Source organism: Notechis scutatus, chromosome 3, assembly GCF_049901735.1.
Source record: "Notechis scutatus isolate UNSWTSFEM ecotype Mainland chromosome 3, rNotScu1.2, whole genome shotgun sequence".
In the NCBI taxonomy this organism is placed as follows: domain Eukaryota; kingdom Metazoa; phylum Chordata; class Lepidosauria; order Squamata; family Elapidae; genus Notechis; species Notechis scutatus.
This window is the reverse complement of record NC_142011.1, coordinates 170067277-170093740: the sequence shown is the minus strand read 5'-3', so window position 1 is coordinate 170093740 and position 26464 is coordinate 170067277. Positions and strand designations below refer to the sequence as shown.

At 33.4% G+C, this 26464-nt stretch overlaps 1 protein-coding gene across 2 annotated transcripts in view; it reads right to left on the bottom strand.

Annotated features, from left to right (window-relative positions):
* The window catches only part of RP1 (RP1 axonemal microtubule associated), a 213712-nt gene that overhangs the window by 25177 nt on the left and 162071 nt on the right, over positions 1–26464 (bottom strand). For both annotated transcript variants that reach the window (XM_087961737.1, XM_087961736.1), the window contains exons 38-45: positions 25816–25970; positions 24417–24495; positions 22808–22939; positions 20715–20896; positions 20117–20203; positions 9075–9207; positions 4639–4790; positions 13–265 (exon numbers count right to left, since the gene is read on the bottom strand). In XM_087961737.1, the coding sequence (XP_087817863.1) occupies positions 13–265; positions 4639–4790; positions 9075–9207; positions 20117–20203; positions 20715–20896; positions 22808–22939; positions 24417–24495; positions 25816–25970 (1173 nt within the window). The remainder of the gene's footprint in view (positions 1–12; positions 266–4638; positions 4791–9074; positions 9208–20116; positions 20204–20714; positions 20897–22807; positions 22940–24416; positions 24496–25815; positions 25971–26464) is intronic.

The following is a 26464-nucleotide window of genomic DNA, read 5'->3' as shown; positions in this document are numbered from 1 at the left end:
TGTATATCTTACCATGAACATCTTTTGTCAGACTTTCTTTATTGGTTTTCCCAAGAAGCTGCAGTTCTTGTTTCATCTTTCCGTCACCAACACTACTGTCCAACCATTGCTGGCATGAGAATACATACTGACTATCGCTCTTCCCCAATTCTTGTATCAAAATTTGGTCAAGGTACCATCCAGCTCCATAACCAGAGTTATTGTGTTCCACCAACACTGAACTTAACATTCCAAGATCAACTGCTTGGATAGCAAAGGTACTTATCTATTTTTGGATGGGAGTGAAGGGAGTTATTAATAGGTAATTAGGAAAAAAACATATTAATAGAAATATAATTATAACATCCAATTATTTAAATATGTTTATTTATTTATACACATTTTTCTGATATTCTTTTGAAAACCACTAAGAGAGTGCATAGGAAACCATAAAATTATGACATAGCAATACATCAAAATTAAGCAACAATAAAAATGTGATGACTCCAATCAATATCCATGCAGAGGGGCTTCCAAATATAAGATATGGCATATTATAAAAGATATGTCAACATCTGGGAAGAAAAATCACCAAAGCATGAATGAGAAACCTTTTGCTAGTAGAATAATAATCATTTGATAGTGGCAGAAGCTGAAGGCCTTAATATGAGATAATTTATCTTCAGACTTGCACATGGTTTAACGTTTAACTTCAAAATCAAACCAGTCATGTTAGGGGATATATTTTAGGATTGTACAGAATGGGTGTCCACAGGGGAGGCCAAAAGGCAAAATCGCAGCCTCAGCAATGCAATCAAAGCTCCATCTATGGTTTCTAACTTGACTTTAAAAAAAAAAACACCATATCTTGCAATAACCATATTATAAAGAAACAAAAGAAACAAGAATCTCTCTCTTTTAAAATCATTTTGTGATATGGAATAGTATAATAACTCCCAAGTCTATTAGGATTTGTTTGAAATGTGTTACACTTCTTTTTCTACAAAAAATTAGCTAGGAACTTTTTAATGGACAGTTACTGTATTCGCTTGTAGAAATAAGTTTCTCTGTCTCAGTAAAACCTTTGCCTTGAGCATGATGAATCTTGTTGCAGCATCTCAATGAAACAAGACAATGTGACTTCACCCTGGTGCACCCAAACCAGCTTAAATACATCTATTAAAAAACATGACTTTTATAAATCTGATTAAATTTATGAAATAACAAGATGCTTTATAAAGGAGAAATTCAATCAAAAACTTATTATATAAGCATAACTATAAAGTATCTTCGCCTCTTCCTCTCATTCCTGCTGTGATCAGGAAGATGCCAGCGGAGAGGGTGGAGATTTTACTCCTGGATCCCCATTGACCCAGATGGCCCCGGTTTGTGGATCTGGTGAATTTGTTGGTGGTTGACCTTGGAGGATTCCTCCCAACAAGATCTCCTTCAGCCAGGGGGCCCTGGTCCATCCAGAGCCGCAATGGCTCCAGCTGGCCATCTGGTGCTTGAGTGGGGATCTTTGAAAAGGGATAAATACTATTCCAGGGTGGTTTCCATGATTTCCAGGGCAATTGCCAAACCTCTAGGAGACCATCAACAAGGGAATGGTGAATTAACTGAACCAATTGATGAAAGAGTAGCTGAACCAACTGTATAGTCTAAGTCCAGAAGCAGTGCCAGAGTTTTATGTATTTCTCTTTTAAAGGAACATTTGAATGCTTTCAATGCACTCAATTTCACAATTTTATGAAAAACAGAATCTGGATTTTCTGCTATTTTGGGTGGCTAATCCATGAAAAATATAACATGCCCCAGGTATCAAGAGCAAACCCTGACCACCCAATATATTGCCTTCTTCGAAAATTTAAAGTCACATTTAGAACATTAGGAAAAACTGTTAGAGAATGAATGCATATTATTTGAGAAAGAAAAGGAGTAGATGGATAATAAGCAGCTTGGCACCATTGAAACAACCCTGACTGATGTCTAAAAAAGCTAAGCAAATGATAGACCCAGTTAATATCTAGATTACCACCATAATCCAGGACTTTTTAAAAACTGAAGAAAAGGCAATGTAAAATGCTTCCCTGTTCCCAGTAGCATGAATATATCAATGTTGTCACAACAAATTAAGTTTGATTCAAAGGAGACTTTTCTTCAATGAATAATTTTAGTAGTAGATTGAGACAAATTAAATAAAACTATAAGAAAAGAAATTGAAAATATTTTAACTTTTTAAAAATCAGATTTATAGATCCTTTAAAATCTAAATATTAATATGATTACAATACTCTTCAGGAAATATTGCATTTTTCTTGGGAAAAAAGAATAACTTATATTTTTACCTTTATATATTTAGTTATCATCATACAAAACAGTTACCATGGCAAATGCTATCCTTAATGAGCAAGTATATGAAAAAGACCAAAATAGGGAACAGGCATGAAAAAACATATTGAAAATAACTTGGAACATTTTAGCATTTTTGAGTTTGTTATGGAAATTGTAAATCCTGTTGTGCCAGTATATACACTCATGCATAATATTAATTCTACCAATATTAATCTTCCTTTTATTTATTCTTTTCCAGTTTCAGATCCCTTATTAAGCATATCCTATATCACAGTAACATAGATTTGGGAAACAGTTGTCCAAGAGACACTTTGTTATCAGCTGATACTCCACATTATGGAGGAAATTTTAGTTTTCACAATTTACTCAAATGAACTTTTATGTTGTGCCATTTTTATCCCTTTGTGGAAATGCTAGTATCTGAAAGACAAAAGCAATTCTTTAAATTTTCTGATTTAAATTTTGCTTCAACTAGATGCAAAGAACATTTCCTATTCATTTAACCTATTAAACCAAAAAAGCAGATAGCTCCAAAGATAGCTCAAATGATAGAAACCAGATTTGTTTGCTATGATATAATTACATTCTGGTTTTCTTTTATCAAATAACTTTCACTGGTGTCTGAATAGTGATCATATAATCACAGAGAGACTGAAGTAGATGCACCTATGAAGGTCCATCATAAGTCCTCCTCATTCAGTGCCATTTTGGTTGATTAATGAATAGTTGTTCATTGAGAACTATCTACACCTATAAAATAAGGGAAGGAAATGAAAATGATTTTTGCAAAGATGAATGGAAGTTTGGACATTGGCATTGGATCAATAATAGTTTGCAAACACGACCATTATCCTAGGGCAGGGGTGTCAAACTCACGTCATCATGATGGTATCACATCATGTATCAGGACTTTCCCCCCATTTTGCTAAACTGGGCATAAGTATGGCCAACACATGACGCAGCCAGCCTGTTGGCCAGAAGTTTGACAGCCCTGTCCTAGGGGATAGATAAAAATTAGCATCTGAAAAAGTGTTTAAATGCCCTCTTAGAATCCTTCACTATAAGACATTCCAGAAATCTCTTGGGTAAGTAAATCAATTGCTTAGCTAATTTTACATTAATTTTTAATTACCAGAGACCTGTAATCAAACAGCAGGATGTTGTGTTAATTAGATTTGGTGTGACCAGAAAAGGGATAGATTAGACTGAACGCAGGTATCTCATTATATTTGTTACTCAGAATCTCTCCTGCTTAGCATTTAGGCTTTGCTGGTCATAATTTAGGAAACTGATATAACAATCATGGCATCCTGTGTTGATAGGTAGACCAATACTAACTAAAAGCCATAGCAGTGTAATACGGGTACGTCTCTTCTCCTCAACAACAGTTGTTTCATTAGAATTGCTACAAAAAGTTACTTGCACCGAGACTTTTTCAAAGAATTAACAGTTCTTTTTACTATAAAGCATTTTAATGACCTAAGCTTTTTAAAATGATAATGAAGATTTCATGACTTAGGAATTTGTACTACAGGTGCTTTTGTAAATGCAATGAACTAATGTGCATTGAAAACAGCCAGAAATCAGTTTTCATTGAAAGCAAATCTGTCTGGAAAAGATCTTGAGTTTTACAGTTTGATGGCTACTAAATCTTTTGTTGTTGAATGCATGAACATTAACAGATTGTTTTCATAATATTAAATACTTTCTCAAATACCCTTTTATCCAGGATTCTAGTTCTTGGACGATTGAGTGAGATAACTAATTACTTGTGACAGCTTAAGCTAGTAATGATTTAGTAATGATTAAGCTAGTAATGATTCCTAGTATGATTTGATTTTGATTGTACCCTATGACTATCATTAAGTGTTGTACGTTATGATTCTTGATTCTTAACGAATGTATCTTTTCTTTATGTATACTGAGAGTATTTACACCAAGACAAATTCCTTGTATGTCCGATCACACTTGGCCAATAAAGTGTTCTATTCTATTCTATTTCTATTCTATTGTCCTGATTTTCTATTAATATATGGCATTACACATGTTTTGTGAGTGGTAGGAAGTGGTCTTTGTTTCCTTCATTTTGGCAATGAGGGATAATTGTGGAGACCAGTATTCAGACATTCAGGATTCACTTCAGAATTTTTCAGATTTTCACATAATGCTACGAGTGACAGGATTTGAGGCTGTAATACTTTTCTCTTGTAACTAAATTGGTTTGTTTTGGCACGCGGCTGTTCTACATTCCAATAAAATATCTACAAAATTTCTGAAGCAAAATTACATGCATTCCATACTTACCTGACCCTTTTCAAACTGTGGACATGACTTTGAATGCTTCAGTTGTCTTTTGTAAGAGTCTCCATTCATTCCAAATAGCGTAATAAAGATATTTGCATCTGTTTCAGATGCAGGTAATGTTCCTGTATAAACACTGATTGAGTAAGTAATTTCTGTAATAGAACATCAGATGAAAGAACATATGAAAAGAAGCCATGTAAAGAAATAGAACAATCACTCACATATTCTTACATAGACTAAATGTACTTAATGCTAAGACATAAATCTGAACAGTGGTTCTCAGCCTTGGCAACGTTAAGGTATATAGACTTCAATTCCCAGAATTCTTTGGCCAGCATGCTATACATTCATGTACAGATTAAAACTGTATATTAAATTCTGAGTTACTAGATCTAAAAAGACCCCAGGCAAATGTAACACTTTAAAATATTTGACAAACTTTAAACAATTAAAAATTAAAAGAAGAAAAATCCCTCAAAACCTTTCTTTTGCTGTGCCTTTGCTTGTAGCAAAGTATCTCCCTTGAGCATTGGTATAGTGAAATAAAATTGGTATGCATGTTTAGAGAACAATTCAACAATCTGAATTTTCAACAGCTCAGTCATCCTTTTCTATTCCAATAGAAGATAACAGAGAAAATGTACATCACATTATAAAGCACTATCTGCTTTGAAGACTAAGATATCAGAATTAAAATGTTATGCATATTCATATTTCAAATCAGCATATACAATAAATCATAGCATACATTTCCAAGTTGGTGAAAAAGATCTAACACAAACAATTGATTCATACATTGTGTTAAGCCATGAATTGTTTGTTGAGTAAAACTCAATATTTTTATTGAATCCACTAACTTTGTGTTAGGTTCATCCCATTATGGGCATAGTGTCTGAAGCCAACTGCTATTAAAAATCAACCCTGATACAGATGATAATAGCGTAGTGTGCTTGTTGTTGATGAATCAGTCATTCATAAATTCTTCTCTTTTTCCATTGTTATTCTGTATTTATTTACTTAACATGGAATCCCATCTTAACCAAATGATGATGATGTGTGTGTTTAAAACAAAATGGATGCATAAAATAACATAATGTAAACATCATAAGGCAAGACATAATTAAAAATGACCAAGGCTCCTCACAAACTGTCTTGCAGCATAAAAACTAACACAAAAAATAGACTCCAAAATAACCTTCTGACTCCTGAAAGAAAAGTCAGGCTTCAAGATCTTCTGGAATGCTTGTGTATGGGGGAGGGGAATGTCCAAATATTAGGGAAGAGGACAAGGCTGTTCCAAAGGATGTGGCATGACAAAGAAGGCATACTTCATGGATATCATCAGTAGACATTGTTTCACAGAAAGATGCCAGAGTATGAGAGCACAAAGAAATATGATATCAAAATAAGAGTCACAGTATAGTTATAAATTAATGTTATCCTCTATGCAAGTATCTGCAAGAAAATTGAAATTTTGAAGATTAGCAACTAATGGTGGATTTAATGGGAATCTATGATCCCACAGACTACTTGTGATCTACAGGTCCAATTGAAACTTCTCAAAATTCTCTAGACATTGTTTCACTGTCCCCGAAGATACCCTTGGGGTCTTTGAAATGAAAATTATTTCCTAACCAATGTTGAAAAATAATACAATATTAAAATACCATTAAATAGTAGTGAGAAGCAATAGCAGCAGGAGTGAATGCAACAATTTTAATTTGTAATATGAGAAGTAGTGATAAATATAATCCATAATTTTTAAAAAAGGATCCTGAGGAAAAAGAGCTAAAGAAACACTAATCTGACTGGGAACAATTTTAATCTTTTTTTTTCTTTTGTATGGATAGGTAGGTAGAAAATTTAAGTAGCAAAACTGACATCTTAAGCTTTGTATTGTCCCCTTTAAAACTCAAGATTTGTCTTAAATGGTATAGGGTCTTCTGCTTGAGCAGAAGGTTGGACTAGAAGATCTCCAAAGTCCCTTCTAATTCTATTATTCTATGGTCTATAAACTAATTTTTCCTAGTTCTAATGGGATTTAATGGGCAGGAATGCCTTAAAAGCTTGCACGTTGAAGCACTATGACCATTTTTAATTTTCAGCTCCCTAAAAGTTCAAAAAAGAGCCTGAAAATACTACCTATAATTTTATCAGCCAGATTTCCTGTGGCCCTTAACTAGGAAGAAGGTTGTTTAAAGTAAAAAAGAAAAAAAAGCTACTCATTCTTACATGAAATAAAGAAAAATATAGCAGGGCCAGAAAGAGATTTGTAAGTACATTTCCTTCATCTGATTAAGTGATTCTGTTATGCCATAACTGATATATAATTGTTAGAAGCTAGGTACCTTTTTATTCTATTTTTTAAGCAAAAAGAAAATAGCTACCTAGCTGAAATCTGGGAGATGAGATTTAATTTGTAACACGATTCAGCTCTACAAGTTTGAGTACCAGATTGAATATCCCACCTGCTTGATAATACAATTCTATAATTTCTGTTCAGAAAATCCAAGTGTTCAACATTTCTTTCTAGGTATATTTAGATAAAATTACAGCCTTAATGATATTTCTAAGATTCTTGAACAAACATACACATAGTTATGACATCTGTCTTTTTTAAAAACATGTTGCAATTTACCATTTATTATAATAGAAGTAGAAGCTATTTTAGATCTAATTTTGAACATATGATACAAATGTATAAGAGACCTTATTATTGAAAAATCAGTAGTGTTAAACCAAAGCTTCTTGTTTGGTGGGACAGATTTTTTTATTTTCACATTAATCATGTTATAATGATTCAGGTGTATAATTCAAAATGATATATGTCTTATATAAACTGAGAAACAATTTTTATTTCCTTTTATATTGTTTATAGAATTAATAACATGACTTTTAATTAGAATCCTCATTGCATTGATTTTCATGAAAAAAGATGCAGTTTGTTCAAAATTATCTGCTTTCCTTCTGAACCTATAAGATCATTACCGCCAATTAAACTAGTATAAGGAAGGGGATCGATCTTTCACTTTGATCAACACTGATATTAGTTATTATGTTAGAAAAATCATTTTGAAATATGATTGAATGAGGACTCATAGTTATGAATGAGTACTTTAAGCAACAGGACAAAATTATCTCTCTTTTTATAATAATAACTGAACAAACAGTATATAGATGTTATGCTTCAAGCAACCAGTTTTGCCAATCTATTTGTCTCCCAGTTAGTCTTGGAAGGAAATGTTAGTGTTTGATCATCTATGTAACTCTCTTTTTCAAAGAATTCTAGAAAGTTTAGCAACACTTAATCTGAAACCAAGGGGTCTTAATTACATCTGCATTTTACTTTCATGGAATGTAATGAAATTTTTACATTAGGCATTTTGGGGCGAAAATTGTATAGTCCCATTCAAATCTAGTTAAATAAGATCTTCTGGATTTAAACTAACTAGTTTAGTTTATCTTGCAACACATGCAATTAAAAATTCACTCATTTCTAAGTAAGTATCATTACATTGACATCTAAATCCTAATAAATAATCAATGAAATTAAACTCTTGTTTAACTTAAATGGTTTCGAAAAATAATAAAAAATTAAAGATTTTTGCCCATAAAGACAACTTTCAGGTTTTTCTTTTCAAAAAATCAATACGTTGTAGAAATGGAATTGTCCAAAAATCATGCATAAATGTAATATCACATGATCAGTAACATGTGACTGGAGAACAGCTTAAAACCGTCATGCCAACTATTTTCTTTCTTTTTTATTAGATAAGTAATTCAAGGCAATAAATATACATAACACTCCTTCCTACTCCTGTTTTTTAACACAAGTGTGTGAGATAGATTAGGCTAGAGTAAATGACTGGCACAAAGTTACCCAGCCAGCTTTCATGCCTAAGGTGATTTCTAGGCTAGCAACTTAACTACTACATTACACTCTCAGAAACTGAAGCATCTTCTTCATCTATAGCAATTACCAAAAAAGAGATTGTATGAAATACATACTTTTCGACATACTTTCTCAAATATATACTTTGATGTGCAATCCTGAAAAGAACATGCTATGTCACCAATTTATTCCCCCAGTTATTTTATTTTTCATCCCTATCTGATATATCATTTTTGGCCTCCCTACAAACTTCTTCCCGTGCCTGCATTTCTTCCTGGCCTCATCTGTGCTACTATTCCTTCTCACATATGTTCATCTTTCATCAGTTTCATCACTTACTTTTTTCCCCATCCCTCTCTAAAATAGCATACAGATTTTTATCATTGAAGCTGCCTGTTTGGAGGAGTATTCTCCCAGCAACCATCAGGATGACTGCAATGCAGTTATCTGTAGCGTTCAACACCTAAGAGTTGTCCTTGATGTCATGGTTCCTCATTCCCAAGTTTGAAAGAAAGAGCTATACTATGGTTGTCTAGCAACATACCTTTGAGAGGAGCTTCATTTGGTCTGACTACTGCTAATTCCGTCACAGTTTCTGACCCATCTTCTTCAAAGAGCCATCGGTTTAAAGGATAAAATCCTAATTCTTCTTTAGTATCCAAGTCTTTCATCCGCACCTGCAGGATAACCACAACCACATTTGTTTTGGGTTTTTTTGTTTTGTTTTGTTTTTGTCTTAATGAAGTAGTCTTGCATAGGTATAAGGAAGTAGGGACATGTACAGTAAGATCCTTGACTTATGACCTTAATGGAACCTGCCAATTACAAATGTTCAAAAAATCTTTTGGTAAAAAAAATTCTACATTCTGGTTGCCTTGATGAAGTAGCCTACAATGAAAAGAGACCATACCCCCCTCAAAAAAAAAAAAAAAAAAAAAATTGAAGGAAATTTTAAAAGAATTCAAACTGTTATTTCTGGAAAAGGTAGCTTAAACCTTTTTGTTATTACTTCTTTTAAATTTGTATTTAATGCAGGTACATATATTCTGCTTCAGTATTTCTTCTAATATTAAGAAAAACAGGAAAATGATGGTTTAAAAAGAAATTGTAAACAATATCTGCATCTTTCCCACTTAACCCCTATTCCTGACTAAGGTAGATATGGTCATAAGTTATAACGATCATAAAGTTGGTCATTCACATGATTTTATGACATTTTTTGTTGCAGTCATTAAGCAAATGCCATAGTTATAAAGTGATTGCAGGGATTGCAAAGGGAACATAAAGTGACCATGGGATATAGGATGGTGGAACTACAGGTTGGGTGCCTTGTGCTTATGCAAAACTCCAGACATTCAGCAGCTGGGATGGTGGCAGCTGTTGACAAAAATGAAGTTTAAAGTTCTTCAAATCAGCCTTGTCCTGATGAAAAAAAAAATCTAAAAGAAGCCTTGTAAACATTTGGTTCAGCTTTAGGGCTTGTCTCACTTTCTTACCATGTTTTCTTCCAGTGTGTTGTCAAATTGGGGAAACCCACTTTCCAATTGCTACTTGAAAATGGATCTCAGAAAGTTTACATTTTGAAATTTACATTCATCATTATACAGGAAATGACCATTTTCAATTTTAGGAAAAATAATTATTTCCTCATATAATTACTTCTTCACTTTTCTTTGCTCTCTCTTCTCCCTGGAAACCACCCTGCTTCAAATCATGGAACAGCTCTTATAGGAAAAACAAACCTGATCCATGTATCCAAATGAGAAAAACATGATTCCTTGTTTATGTTTTGAGATATAGAAGGCTGGCATTGTTCCTGTAAGTATTACATATTTATTCAGTTTTTTCTAATACAACTCTGATACCTGGCTTCTTTCAAATGTTGCATAATGATAGACAAATAATAGTTTTATGGAGCATATCATGTATTTGGTGCAAGAAACAACTCTTTTAATATTTTAATGTGATCTTTACATAAAGCTTTAGATTGACAGTTATGGAGAGAGGATTCTTTTATACAGCTACTATCAGGGAAAAATACAGCATACATACTAGCAGCAAAGAGGCAGCTTTACACTACCTTATTCCTTCCTTTTCAAAGTGTGTTTAAAATATTATTCTTAATGGGATGATACATTTATACCTGTCACTTTGTTCCTTTTTGGGGTAAAATAAAGCAGAAAACAGTAAAACAAAGAAAGTAGGCAAGAAAAAGGATATAGAGAAGTTTATACTAACATCATCCACTATGCCTCTACAGTATATATCTATAAATCTTAAATAGTCTCTATATATTTATCTTCCAAACAAAGACATCTCTATGGTTACTAAAGGATTCCTTTCATATTTATCCATAAATAGGCTATAAACTAGAGGACACAACATATCCTTGTTTTATTTTCTGCTCAGTGATAAACTATTTCAGATATCCTTTATTTCAATTATATTATTTATGCCGCTGAGCAACTTTCAAGTGAATATTACACAAAATTTCCATAATTCAAATCTATTCATTTTATCAATTATTATTTTTTACTAAACCAACAAATGTATAATACATTTACTCTCTCATATTGATGCATTTTTTTTAATGACAGAAGAGCAAAACTCTAATCGGCACAATTTGTGTATGGCCTAAAGCCAAAATGCAGTTCCCATATTTTCCATATTCCCACTGAATTTTGTTGCTCTTCCAGTTATGGGATGCAGTCTTTACAAACATGAAATAAACCAGAGAGGTATTTTATAAGCAAACCAATTCTATATTTTAATATTTGTCCACTGACACTATCAACATCTGTAGTCTTACAGCAGTAATTTCACTCATATTTATTTCATTTTGTATCTCCCATGTCTATTTTTCCTTAAATCCATTCCTAAAACTAATCAAAGAAATTGTACTGCACGTTCAGAAATGTTCACCATACTTATATATTCATTGATTCTTTCATTATAAAAAAATCAAATCAATGATGTATTTAGATTTAGATATATTCCTTTACCATGTGTACAAATGAATAGACCTGCTTAAATTTTTAAAAAGCTGATACTAATCACTATTTTCATTAATTATTTTTAAGTCTCCAAATAGTTCATTTGGAAGGGAGGAGGACTGTTCTCTCATTCCCTCAGATTAAAATATTTTCTTTATCCTGACTCATACAATTTTTCTGTGGTTTTTCCATTGTTACCATTCATCGAAACAAAATAAGCACACACCCACATAAGGATTTCTACTTTCATGAATGCTTACAATATTCTAGATAACCTCAATTCATACTCTCAGACTTTTAAACATTTTTATTCCCAATTAGCTTACACTTTAATTTTCCTGTAAATATTCATAGTCTCTACTGAATAAGATCAGAACACCTTCATTCGTATTTGTTAGGGATATACACCCTAGCAGAACGTGCAACGGCAGTCTAGCAGACAGGCAGGTATGTGAGACAATAACGTTGTAGTAGCTTACACTCAGTAAGACAGATACACTGTGCAAGTTAAATAGTTTTTATTCCAGCAAGAGTTATAGCATAGTCAAAACAGTCCATATGTCATACACTAAGTTCAGTCAGTCCGGGGGTTATTAGTTTGCAAAGTCCAGTGTCGAAAAAGAGTTCATTAAACTTACAATCAATCAGTCCAGTGATATATCTCTTTTGCAGTCAGAGATATGAAGAAAAAATCAAACCCCTTTTCTTCTCTCAGCAAACACGCAGTTATCACCATCAATCCATTGTCAGCATTCCAGTAAAAGCCAGGGCAAACAGTGAGCTCTCTTGCTCTCTCTTATGGTGATTCTACAACCGCACCCAAAAACTTGGTTTACAGTTTAAAGTGATACATACACTTAAACTCACTAACATAGTTTATATATTATTCTACCCAAACTAAGTTAGGTAACCAATGTTATCCCTAACATTCTCCCCCTTTTGGGTATATATATTTATATATATATATATATATATATATATATATATATATATATATATATATATATATATATATATATATATATATATATATATATATATATATATATTTACAATTTCAACCCATAGTTTTCACAATTTTCCTTGTGCTTTACTGCACCTTGGGCTTTTGTAAATCCATCTGCAAAATTTTCTTCAGTTATGCAATAGACCAATCTTATCAAACCATTTTTTACAGATTGTCTAACATTCAAATATCTAAGGTCAGTGTGCTTAGATCTAGTCTTTACAGCAATATCTGTAGCCAACCGTATGGCTGCTTGATTGTCCACACTACAATGGCATCCTTAACAGTTATTCCCATATCTAACAACAACTGTTTATACAGAATTAAATCAGTACACAATAAAGATAAACATGAAAATTCTGCTTCCATTGTGGACATACTTATATGTTGCTGTCTAATTGACCTCCAACCAATCAGTGTTTTACCTAATAGTATAGCCATGCCTGAAGTTGATTTTCTAGTTTTTATATCTGTTGCAAAACTTGCATCAGCATATGCACTTAAAATCAAATCATCTTTTGGCTCTAAATACAATGCATAGTGCATTGTCCTTTTAAGATACCTTAATATACGCTTTAGTGCTTGCCAGTGATGTTCATTTGGTTCAGCATTAAATCTCGCCAATTGATTAACGCCATAAGCAATATCTGGCCTTGACCAATTACTTATATATGATAAACTACCTATTAATGACTGATAAATAGTCTTATCAAATTTTGAACTTTGAGCATCAGTACGACAAAATTCCTGACTCATTGGAGTTTTTGCCTGTTTACAAAGTTCCATTTTATACATTTTTAGCAATTGGTATATTTTATCTTCTTGTGATATCTTAAATCCACTATTGGTTTTGTTTATTGTCAATCTTAAATACTGTCTTATTTCTCCTAAATGCTTTAATTTTATCCTCTTACTTAATAATGATATTATCTCAGTAGCTTCATTATTAGTCTTCGTTATTAATCAATATCATCTGTAAACAACAATAATAATGATACTATTCCATTTGTCTCTCTCTTGAATAAACATGGATCAGCTAAACCTGCTTTAAACCCTATATTGTTTAACTCCTTTACAATATATTGTTTCCATTCATAACCAGATTGTTTCAATCCATAGAGACTCTTTTTCAGTTTCCAACAGTCATTATTATTTTTATCATCCTTAATACCTACTGGTTTTCTTAAATATATAGTGTGCTGCAATGGAGCATGCAGATAGGCAGTTTATACATCTAAATGATTTATTATATAATTTTTCTTAGCTGCCCACACTAAAGCTGCTCTCAAGGTTATTGCCTTTAAATTTGATGCAAATACCTCATCATAATCACATGCAGTTTGATTAAATCCTTGAGCTACCAACCTAGCCTTATGGGTAACAGTCCCATTTTTACCAGTTTTTAACTTAAATATCCATTTGCAACCAATGGACTTTTCACCTGGAGGTAATTTGGCATTTTCATAAACTTTCATTTCCTTTAATGAATTTAACTCCTTTTCCATTGCCTTTTGCCAATTCTCCTGATCCTTTGCAGGATACATCCTAAGTTCTTCAACACTAGTTGGAACTTTACTAATTTGGCAAATTATACTTGCTTGATACCTATCAGGTGGTCTAGTTACACGTGTAGAACGTCTAGGTATTACAGGACTTACAGGTGGACTTTCATGTTCTTCCTGTTCCTGATTATCTATTTCTTCCTGTTCTGGTATTTCTTCCTGTTCTGGTCCTATATGCTCTTCTTTTACTTCCTCTTTAATTGTACTCTTCTTATTACTGATTTTTTTCTGTTTGTCTTTTGTAGGGTTCTATAATTACTTCCATACTTGAATCTTGCTCCAGTTTTTCCCATCCTACATGTTCTAGGAATTGTGCACTAGCGCTACAGTAAACTCTAGATGTGCCTTTTCCCCAGAATCTGTATGATTTGTGATTAGATTCATAACCTACAAAAAATAACCTTTTAGTCCTATGTTGCCCTTTCTTACTCAGTTGTGTAGGGATATGCACCCATGCTGGTGCTCCAAATGTGTGTATGTAGCTTAGGTCAGGTTTTCTGCCATGCCACCATGTGAATGGTAATTCACCAGTTGTTGAGTTAACAACATTATTCAATATATGATTACCACACATTATTGGTTCTCCCCACAAAGTTTCAGGCAATCCTGAATCGGACAACATAGTACAAGCCATTGCTTGTAATGTTTGGCCTCGTCTCTCAATAAAGGCATTATGTTGTGGCCTATATGGTGCAGACTTTTTATGTTCAACATCTGCCATCTTCAGTTTATTTTGGAATTTATTGTTTACAAATTCCGTACCATTATCAGTGATAAGAGTTACTAATTTCCTTTTAGTTTTTCTCTCTGCAAACTTCAACCAATTAAAGAAATTTTGATATGTTTCCGTTTTACTCTTCATTAAATAACAGAAACCATATCTGGAATAATGGTCCATTATACTTAGTATATAATGAGCACCTCCCACACTTGGTTTTTTAGGACCTATAATATCAGCAAATACTACCTCTAGAGGCTCCTTTGTTTTAAATCCATTAACTCTATTTGCTGGTATCACCTTGCTTTTCTCTTGACTACAAGAATTGCAGTGCAAATACTTACTGCAAGGTTTCAGTTTTATACCTTTAGATAGTTCTACTGTTTGTTTAAGCATTTTAAAATTTATATGCCCTAAACGACTGTGTAACAAATGTATGCACTCATCATGAGGTTTAACATTATTATAAACTGTGTTAGCCACCTCTAAATTATCATTTAACACATACAATTCACCTTTTAAAGTTGCAGTCACTTTTTTACCTTCTTTTTCAATTATGCAATTTTCTCCCCTAAAGGTAATTACATAACCTAGTTTAACCAAAACTCTAACCGAAAGCAAATTAAACTTAAGTTGTGGTACATATAACATTTTTACATTTTCTTTTATGCAAGAACAATATGCTATACCTTGACCTTTACCCTTAAGTTTCCATCCATTAGCTAACAATATCTGCTGTGAACTTGTGGACATCTTAACAAATCTTTTCTTATCTTTTGTTATGCAGTGCGATGCTCCACTATCTACCACTCATAAATTGCTATTCACAGTTTCGTTGCTATACATGGCTAACTCTATGCATTTCTTATCCCTTTGATGCATTTTAGCATTCTGGCTGGCTTTTTGGCTTTTTGCTTTCTTGCAGAATCTAGCCAAATGTCCTTTTCCTCCACAATTAAAACATTTTCTAATTGTATACGCTGACAAAGATATTTTCTCTTCTTCACATTGTGGTTGTTTTTCCCTTCTGAGTTGATCCCTTTCAAGCCTTCTCCTGGCTTCTTCAATTAATCTGCCAGTAATGTCAGTTAATGTAAGGTTATCTTTTGGCAGAACTTCAAGTGAAGTTACGTAGTCATCGTAACTCTCATCTAACGAAGACAAAATTATATAAACTTGGTGTAATTCAGTGAAGATAAGTTCTTTTTCATGCAGTTCTTGAAAAATTCTCTTCATTGGGTTTATATGATTCAGCATGTCTTTATATGTGCTCCTACGCTGTCTCGAACATAAATCTTCTTTAAATTCTCCCAACATTTCGCAGCTGTTTCTTCTCCATGAATATGGACAAGTTGCTGGTCAGAAAGAGTCAGTCCTATTATACAGAGAGCTTGCTCATTCTTCACTTGATATTCTTGTATTTTCTGGGCATCTTCCTCATCCTCCGGATCCCATGCATCTACTTCTGGTGGGTTTTGTATTATACTCCACAAACCTTCTCTTTGTAGAAGTAGGCTGCATTTCATAGACCATGAAACATAGTTTGTTCCATCCAGTTTGGATATTAGAGACAAACTTTGTAAATTGACTTGTGCCATCTTTATCTGGATATGAAAACTATAATTAATAAAACACAGCTGTCTGTTTACAGTATTGTGTTGCTACACAAACTCTCACTTTAATATAAGCCTGTTATATCCTGGTTAGTCTGACTGTGCACCTGGGCCCATAACCAGTGTTAGGGATATACACCCTAGCAGAACGTGCAACGGCAGTCTAGCAGACAGGCAGGTATGTGAGACAATAACGTTGTAGTAGCTTACACTCAGTAAGACAGATACACTGTACAAGTTAAATAGTTTTTATTCCAGCAAGAGTTATAGCATAGTCAAAACAGTCCATATGTCATACACTAAGTTCAGTCAGTCCGGGGGTTATTAGTTTGCAAAGTCCAGTGTCGAAAAAGAGTTCATTAAACTTACAATCAATCAGTCCAGTGATATATCTCTTTTGCAGTCAGAGATATGAAGAAAAAATCAAACCCCTTTTCTTCTCTCAGCAAACACGCAGTTATCACCATCAATCCATTGTCAGCATTCCAGTAAAAGCCAGGGCAAACAGTGAGCTCTCTTGCTCCCTCTTATGGTGATTCTACAACCGCACCCTAAAACTTGGTTTACAGTTTAAAGTGATACATACACTTAAACTCACTAACATAGTTTATATATTATTCTACCCAAACTAAGTTAGGTAACCAATGTTATCCCTAACAGTATTACATCTTTATGTCATCTTTGCAGCACATGATATAACGGTTTTTCTTCCTTCACTTAATTTATTAATCTTACTTATTTATTTACTTTTTACTCCCCCTCCAGTATTTGAAGTTGCCTTATTCAATATTCCAAACTCATCATCATTGCAATGATCACCAATGCTACATGCAGCATCTTCTACTAGCCAATTTTTTCAGTTTTCCACAAATGGATTCAAATATTCCAAATATACTCATGCTATTCCATGCAAACTAGCTTCTATAGTCTAAATTACCTTACAAGCCATTGCCCTTTTTATATATATCCCAATAACTCATAAGTACATGCTGGATACTGAAAGATTAGATGCTTAGAAGGATGAAGCTTTTATATCAAGGCCAATACATCACTTAATAATGTTTCTATGCTTACTATTTGGACAATAATTACTGCTGATTTTTTTTCTATCCAATTGTTCTTGAAAATGATACATGTCGCTCTAACGTATCACTGTTTGTTTATTTACTTCACTTGAAACATGCAATTTTTCTTCTTTTGACATTACTTGGGAATTAATTGAATAGGTGTTTCATAAATATTGTTCATGTTTAGTTTAGTTTAGTTTATTGTCATTGCACCTTGTACAATGAAATCAAACACCATCTTCAGTGCACATCACGACCAAGGCCATGAAAATAAACACTTTCTAATTTTGTAATACAAAGAAAATGTTTTTGTAATGTTGAAGCTAAATTCCATTATTATATTCTACTAAAGGCTATTCAATGATGTTGAAACTCATTAAACAATGTCTTTATTTATATCTTTTGGGGATTAGTCTAAGAGCTTATTTATTCCTAAACAACAATGAATAGTTTAGATACCATAATTGCTTAGAGACCACATTTTCTTCTAAGTTCCACATGAACCTTTGATTCAAACATTGAGTATTCTCAGACAAATTAGATTTTCTTGGGAGTGTTGATTATTTGACAACAAAACGAAAGGATAATTGGTGGAAGTTATAAAATAAGGAGATAAGTGTAACATGAGATGGATTGTGTCATCTAAACTAGGGAAAGACAAATTGAACTAAAGCCTTAAGGGTATACAGAAAGCAAAAAAAGGGGAGTGGAGAAAAACCTGCTTTTTTACCTTCATCTTTGTAATCCACTTATTTTTTACTAATAAAAGAATGGTGACCATTGGAAAAGCTGCAAAACAAGGTGAGGGAAAGGAACATTTGTTACAGCATTTGTTAGGGACTGGGTTAGGGTTTTCTGTCCTCACTGTGAGTTGTGTTGGAAAGGTACACAAAGGGAGGCTCAGCCAATCTCATTATATACATGTTGTACTCTGGCAATAAAGGTAATAATAAAGCAACTGAACTGTCCTAGAAACATTACAAAAAAGTATTTGGAAAAAATAGGAAAGCAGGTATCTGAATCTGTCAGATCTGATAAAAATGAACTGAAGCGGGAATGGAAGAAAGGTTTGTAAAGTTGAAAGAAGTTTTAAAAATTGAAGAATCTACAGGGCATCTTAAAGGATTAATCAAATTAATAATGATGTGGAAATTGTAGATATCTAATATGGAATATAGAAAGAAAGAAAAGAAAGAAAGAAAGAAAGAAAGAAAGAAAGAAAGAAAGAAAGAAAGAAAGAAAGAAAGAAAGAAAGAAAGAAAGAAAGAAAGAAAGAAAGAAAGAAAGAAAGAAAGAAAGAAAAGGAAGGAAGGAAGAAGAATTATGTTAAAAATTGAATGGAAATGTAATTTGTCTCCAAGAAACATATATTAGAAAACTGGATATAAATATTTTATCTATATAAATTTGTGTAAGAATTTATTTCAATAGGAGATAAAAAGAAATTGAGCTTTTTTTTTTTCATAGAAACCCTCATTTGCAACCAGAACTACTACTGACTTATGATAATGACAGATACACTTCTCTGCATGGGTCCTAGACTTTGATAGTTGGAATTTATGCTCCAGAATGGAAAACAATATAAAACACATATGGGCAACTAATGGACTTGTACGAAAATTGGTATTTAATTGGAGATGAGAATGGAGTAATGTGTTCTCCCAAAAAAGGACAGAACTTCTGAGAAATATTTCAAAATAACACAAGGTAAAATACTAAAGGTTTTGCACAGAGATGCAAAAATGCAAATTTTGAATTTGCAAATAAGCCAGGGAAAGGGTGAGAGTAAAAAAGAAAAAGGGACATTAAAATTACAAAATTGAAATACTATAAAACATATAATCTAAAAATGAAAAATATTTCACCAATAAAGGAGAAGAAATTTCCTGGCAAAGATTGATGAATATTTATTTAAAGATATTTTTTTTTTACTGAAGATCACATAGAAACCATTAATGAATATTCTCATTACAATAATGAAAGTTTGTGAAGATATTAAAAAGGTGTAAACAGGAAAAACATACAGACCAGATCATTTACCAACATTTTATAAAATTTTTGAAAATGAATTATAACAAAATTATAGCAAAACCTGATGAATACTATTTTACAGACTAAAAAGATATCAGATAGTTGGATGGAGGCTGACACAGCATTAATACTTACCAAAAGTCAAGACTTGACTTCACCAAAAATTATCATACAATACCATTACTTAATTGTGATCATGTTATTCATGATGATATTAGTTGAGAGAATAAATACGGTTTTACAGGACTACTAAAAGATTTGAAGTAGATAAAAGGAGTTTTGGTTTGAAATATAAGACAGAACTTGAAAAAAAAAGTACAAATGATGAACATGTTACTTTAAAACAATCTAATAAAGATATCTAAACAAAAAATTGAAGCTACTTCTTTATAACCTTTCTTTCTTTTTGCTTTCTATTTCTATTTCCTTTCTTATTCATTTCTCTTTCACTTTTGTTTCTTTTCTAATATATGGATTGTTTTTATATTGTTAAAATGTATTTAATTAAAATTACATTAAAAATCTATACTTTGAACACACACAATACTATCTATACTAAAGTATGAAAGTTAACATGAGTAAATGTGAGGCAATACCTTATGTAGTTTGATCCCTTTATCCAAATTTGAGCAGGACGACAGAAAGGAAAGCTTTATTATTTGACCAATATCACCAATATTCAACTGTTAAAGTAAAACAACAACTATAAATTCATGTGGTGAATAGATTTGAATTCTCTCTCTCTGTGTGTGTAGGTCTGTCTATCTTTTAAAATATCTGCATTTTCATATTAAAATATCTACATTTATATGGCTTCAAATCTGAATCTCTTTTAAAAGAGCAATTAAACTAAAAGATAAAGATATCAGCAACAAAGGTTGGAAAATAGTCCAGGTCCTCAGGATGTCAGTTCCACTTTTCACGGTTTGTCATTCCTTCAGTATGTGATCTTTATACTTTTCCCTTTGGAATTTAAGAACATATATCTAATTTAGCATTCTGTGTTATCTATTGAATGAGTCAATGCATTTGAACTTCAGAAGTAGATTACAAAGGACAAATCCTCTCCTATTATGACTCTCAGGCTTTTTACATTCTTATGCTCAGTTTCAGATGATGACAACAGTGTGGTGAAATTAAGTAGAAAAAACAGTTTCTGCATCCTAATTGCAATATTATTAACTAGAAACCTACCAGAAAGGGTTCGTTTTTAAAATGTTGAACTCTCTGTGCAAGTGATACTCCATTGGTACCATAGGCAAGTATTTTTATTTCAGGTATTTTTTCTGAAACATGGACATAGTCTAGCCACAGTCTCCATTGTCCTTGGCTTTTTGCTTCAAAACCTTTCATGGGGCCAGATTTTTCTGTCATTTCTGAATGAAATACAAACTGATTCAGGTTTCATTTAAAAGGTCAATCTGAACTTATTTATTGTTTTGTTATATTTAATACGTTATGTTGTCATGTTGCCAATAATTCTAGAGTAAGATCATACATAATTTGAGGTGTGAATTACAAATGTACTTTAAATTCACCAAAACTCTGAAGTGATTTCAGGAATCAAAGCAGGTTTCTTTTGAAATAGAATTACCGTATTTGCCGGCGTATAAGACGACTTTTTTGCCCTGAAAAACATGCCTCCAATTGGGGGTCGTCTTATATGCCGGGTCGTCTTATACGCCGGCAAATAGTAATTGGGAAGCACTGCGGCTGCCGTGGCTGAGGCACTTTGCGCACCGTGGAAGCGAATCCCGTGAAGCCGAAGGAGCAGCCAGCCTTCTCCCAGCTCCCAAGGAAATGAGGCTCGCACCGCCCGAGCTCCGCTGAGGTATCCGGCTGGGGCTGTCAGGAGTTGTTACCGCTGGCGCGGCTCCGCGCAGCTCCAGTTCCGCGTTGCCTCGGGAAGGGAAAGGCAAAACCAGGAGCCGCTGCTGCCATTGCAAAGCGCCGCCGCGGCTCTTCCTTTTTGCCTTTCCCTTCCCGAGGCAATGCGGGACTGGAGCCACGCGGAGCCGCGCCAGCGGTAACAACTCCTGACAGCCCCAGCCGGATACCTCAGCGGAGCCCGGGCGGTGAGAGCCTCGTTTCCTTGGGAGCTGGGAGAAGGCTGGCTGCTCCTTTCGGCTTCACGGGATTCGTTTCCACGGTGCACAAAAGTGCCTCAAAAAAAAAAAAGTGCAAAAGTGGAAGGCGTGCGGAAGAGGGGGCGAGTATATAACAAACTATATTTTGAGTGGAAATGTTGGGGGGTCGTCTTATACGCCGGGTCGTCTTATACGCCGGCATATACGGTAATCTAAAGCTCCCAAGCAGAAAGCTGAGTAAGAAAGAAGGAAGAGTGTACTTCTATGTATTGTTGTTCAACAGTAAATGAGGCATATTGGAGTAATGTATTGCCAAATTGTTTTAGGTGCCCATAATTTTTCTGTCAAGAGTGGAACGTTAAAAAGATTTGTAGAATCAATGGAATTTTGCATGCTATAATATGAGGGTTTCCTTAGAAACTGCAAGATAGTCAAATCATTCTTCCTCTGTTACTATTTCTGTACTTGATCCATTTACTGTATCATCTCACTTTTTGTAACTTGACTTTCAAACAGACTGAATCCTAAACTGTTGTAATTTACATACATTCCTAGCCCGTTCATACCCAGAGAGGCATCAACATTCAAAGAATGAAGGACACCCTTCAGAATCTTTGAATTAGTTTGTAGGAAAATGAAATCAAGGCATCCTCCATTGACCCGGACCTCTGCAAGGCCTCGAGCACAGAACAAAGAGAATCATAGAGGTTCAGGTTACAAGACAAAACTTCCTAGAAATAAGAAGCCAACTTGAAACTTAGGTCCTTTTGAATTGTAAAACTAAACCAAAAGTTGCAACTGGGTATGGATAGAGCCTCTCTATTGGGCTTCTCAATAATTAAGTGGTTTGGAACACAACTTCCTAAATTGGAATTTCTGACAATACTGGGGCTGAATTGCATAAGTCTAAGTCTAAGCACTCTTACACAGGCCCGCTAAGTCAAGATATTCAAGCATTTTGAGTATTTTATAAGAAATTGTGGGACTGGAAAAATTTAATAAAATATATGTAGCATTATTTGTATAAGACAACCTATGTTACTCATTCCTATGATATTTTGAACAGTTGCTTGACAATTCATGTGATAATTTTATGTGAGACAAATGCACACATACATGCATACATCTATCTTTGTATTTCTACATCTGTACATCTATCTCTGTCTTTGTATCTCAAATTTGAAAATTAAGATATGTGACCTTGTAGTGGGATTAAAGCTTCTGTAAAATCCTTTTTTGACTGTTGATGCAACCAGTTATTATGAACAAAAGTATATGTAGTAAAAGGATAGTTTCTTTCTTCTATTACTATCTTCTCTAGAAACCAATCATCTAGGAGAAAAAAAGAAAAAGGTTACCATTCAACTTTCTATTTTTGTTTGATTTACCCAAGTAATAACAGCTATACAGACCACACTGTATGAATGAGTTAATTAAAAATGATACAATGTGAAAGCTTAAATAACACTGCAATGGGAGGACTTTGTGTTCTTGTTCTTTTATACTCTTAAGATTTCAAATGTTCAACAAGAATACTTGAAAAGTGCTATTGCTTTCTGAAGTGAAAATCTAGTTATATTTTTAAATATTGTAAAAATATTGATGGAATCAGTATTCATGTATTTTGGGACTCTTTGTTACAATAATCTCTGCAAATGATCCTGTCATGGTACCTTTAAAAATAAATAACAGTTGTCAAAGTAATTTTGGATAGTATTACACACATGCAAGATGACAAACTGAATTGAAAATTTACTTCATAGTCCAGTAATATATATCCTGTATGAATTTAAAGTGAATAAGTATGATCTATTCTAGGTGTTAAATCAATACATGGTTACTGGTGATACTCAAGTAAAAATGAATACATACTGGTTATTTGCAGGTATACATTTCCATTATTCTTGAATACATTTGTGTACTTGCTGTAGTTGCTCCCCATTCCAATCTAATTCTGCATCCTGTTATTATTCTGGGACTACTACTCCAAATGTATCTTGAGAGTGCCACATTAAGGGAGACTACTTTTTAATTTTTCTTCTCAGTTATGATAGAAACTAAGTTGATTTGTATGCGGTATATAGAAAATCCTTCTTGAGTCACTTCTTACATCTGAGGTTATACACTTATGGCTGGGAATCTAAATATTCAAAGATTACACTGATCCAAGATCAGAATTATATTTCACCATTCCCACATTAGAAAAAAGATGTTGAGACTATGCAAAAAGTGCAAAGAGCAACTAAGATTATTAAAGGCCTGGAGACAAAAACATATGAAGAACAGTTGCAGGATTTGAGTTGGCTGGTCTAGAGAAAAGAAAGACAAGGGAGGACATGATAGCAGTATTCCAGTATTTGAGAGGTTGCCACAAAGAGGAGGGGGGGGGTCAACTTATTTTCCAAAACCAAGAAGGCAGGACAAGAAAAAATGAATGGAAACTAATCAAGAAGCGAAGCAACCTGGAATTAAAGAGAAACTTCCCAACAGTAAGAACAATCAACCAGTTGGAACAGCTTGTCATCAGAAATTGTGATCATCACTGAATATTTTAAAGAGACTGGACAATCACTTGTCCTGCTTGAGCAGTGGGCTGCAGTAGAAGACCTAAAAGGTCAGTTCAAGCTCTATTCTGATTGTTTGGTGCCTTTTTCTAATTATTCTGAGTTGCTGTTTCCCCATTCCTCTGTACAATGTTTGCATTAGTTTGGTTTTCCTACTTACTATACAAAGCACTGCAATGGTCTTTCTAGGACTCATTCCACATTCTCTTTCTCTCTGCCCTTCCCACCCCTCTCTCAAAGTATACCTTTGTTCAAACCTTTGAACCCCACAATGACTTGATTCAACTTCCCAAGGTGCACTCCCTTGATTTGGTAAACATCCACCTATAATTTGAGAAAAGTTGATATAGTTGAATTTGTATGAAGCAAACTTTATCAGCTATTAACGGGTAAATCCAGTAAACATTATTTCTTTCCTCTGCATAGACGAACATTTTAATATATATAAATCATTTTTGCAAGATCATAGCAAAAAGGTTGTGCAATAAAGCTGACATCTTTGTCAGTGAGTATTTTCATTTTATTGCAAATATTAGATCATAGGGTTATGTAAGCATTCAGTATTTCCTGGATTTCTTCACTGTTCCAGTAACAGAGCTTCTAGAATCAAATAAATAAAATCCAATGAATTATGATTTTTACACAAAGAGACTTTACTTCCTTCTGAAGCATCTTAGATTAACTTTATTCAGAGATTATGTACTGGACTAGAGTAAGTTTCTCAGCTTTTAGGCATTCATGATTTAATTTATATTATGCCTATAATGTTTGGTAGAGAAAGGTTTATTTTAAAGAGCATTATGTATTGCTCATTAAAGCCTCATTGCTTTTTCTTTCCCTATCTCCTATAAAATGTTATATTAATATCTTATGTCCTTGTCATATTATAACAAGTTTTGCCTATGAGTTTTGATATTTCACGTTGAACCTATTTATGGCAGTTGACCAAAATTTATTCATCAGTCATGCAACAAATATGTTCAGAATCACTATTTCTACTCTCCAATTCTTCAAAAGTAATCTGAAGCCAGCTCATGGTTGTCATCACTTCAGCTGACCTTAAAATACTGAGAGCATTACTATGTTCTCTACTTTTGTGGGAAAGGAGAAAGAAAGACAAGAGTTGCCACCTATGTAAGAATAGGTCACCCTTAAACTCTAGGCAGTTCTTAAAGCAACTACTGGTGCTGTTTCAAATATTCTATAGCTAAGGCTACAATAAATCAGTTCTGCTTCTGAATGTACAGTAGCTGATATCATGGGATACATTTGCTGTTAACAAAAGACATGTGAGAGTTCTCAATTGTTGATTAAGTAGCAGTATCTACAGACTATCTATGAAAATTACCTTCACATTTTATGAGTATAGCACAGGTTGTTAGTTTACTTTATACTGATCATACACAGATCTGAATCAAGAAGTACAGAAAGCATTAAAATAATAGGGAAGATGACTAAAGAAATGAATACAGCAAAATTGATCAGTACTTGGTTAAACATGATTCCATTCATGCCATTACATAATAAGGAAATTATTCTTTACATTTGAAGCATGTCTGTTAAAAGCATATGCATACCTATTATGTAATACATACATACATACATACATACATACATACATACATACATACATACATACATTACCTGTCCTCTACCAAAAGTGATTGGTCTTGTTTTAGAATTATTAAGCCACCGTTTTCCTGAGTCACCTCTATCTCCACAAATACAAAAATAAGCATTGCCACTGGCATCAGCTTTCTTCCTGTCTCCAGTATGTACATGGATAGAATACTCAACAACTGAAAGTAAATAAGAGAAATATATAGCACTATAATAAAAGGAACTGTTGAGATTAGTTGGCAACTACATTGCACTATTAGTACATATAAATTTTCAATCAATTACATATCAATATCTTTTCTTTGAGTAGTATTATGCCCCATAAATATGCCCCTTAAATATATATTTGAAATGTATTTTCTAAGTCCTTTGCATCTTCTGTTTTATTTAGCCCTTTCACTTTCACTTATCCCTCTATCCTTGGTAATTGTATTCTATCTAAGGGCTAACTCTCCCTATCCCTTGCTTTGTATGAACTGCTGATCCAATTAGCATTCTTCCATCCATCCAGTGAATCCATATCAATAATGGGGAAAAGAAGAAAAATAAAACACACAAAACTGATAGTTCTTGAAGGACTTTTTTGGCAGAGTTTGTCTCCAAACACTTGTTGCGATAATTAAAATCTTCCATCAATACAACTGCATGCCTCTTTGAAATATATGCAATTTGC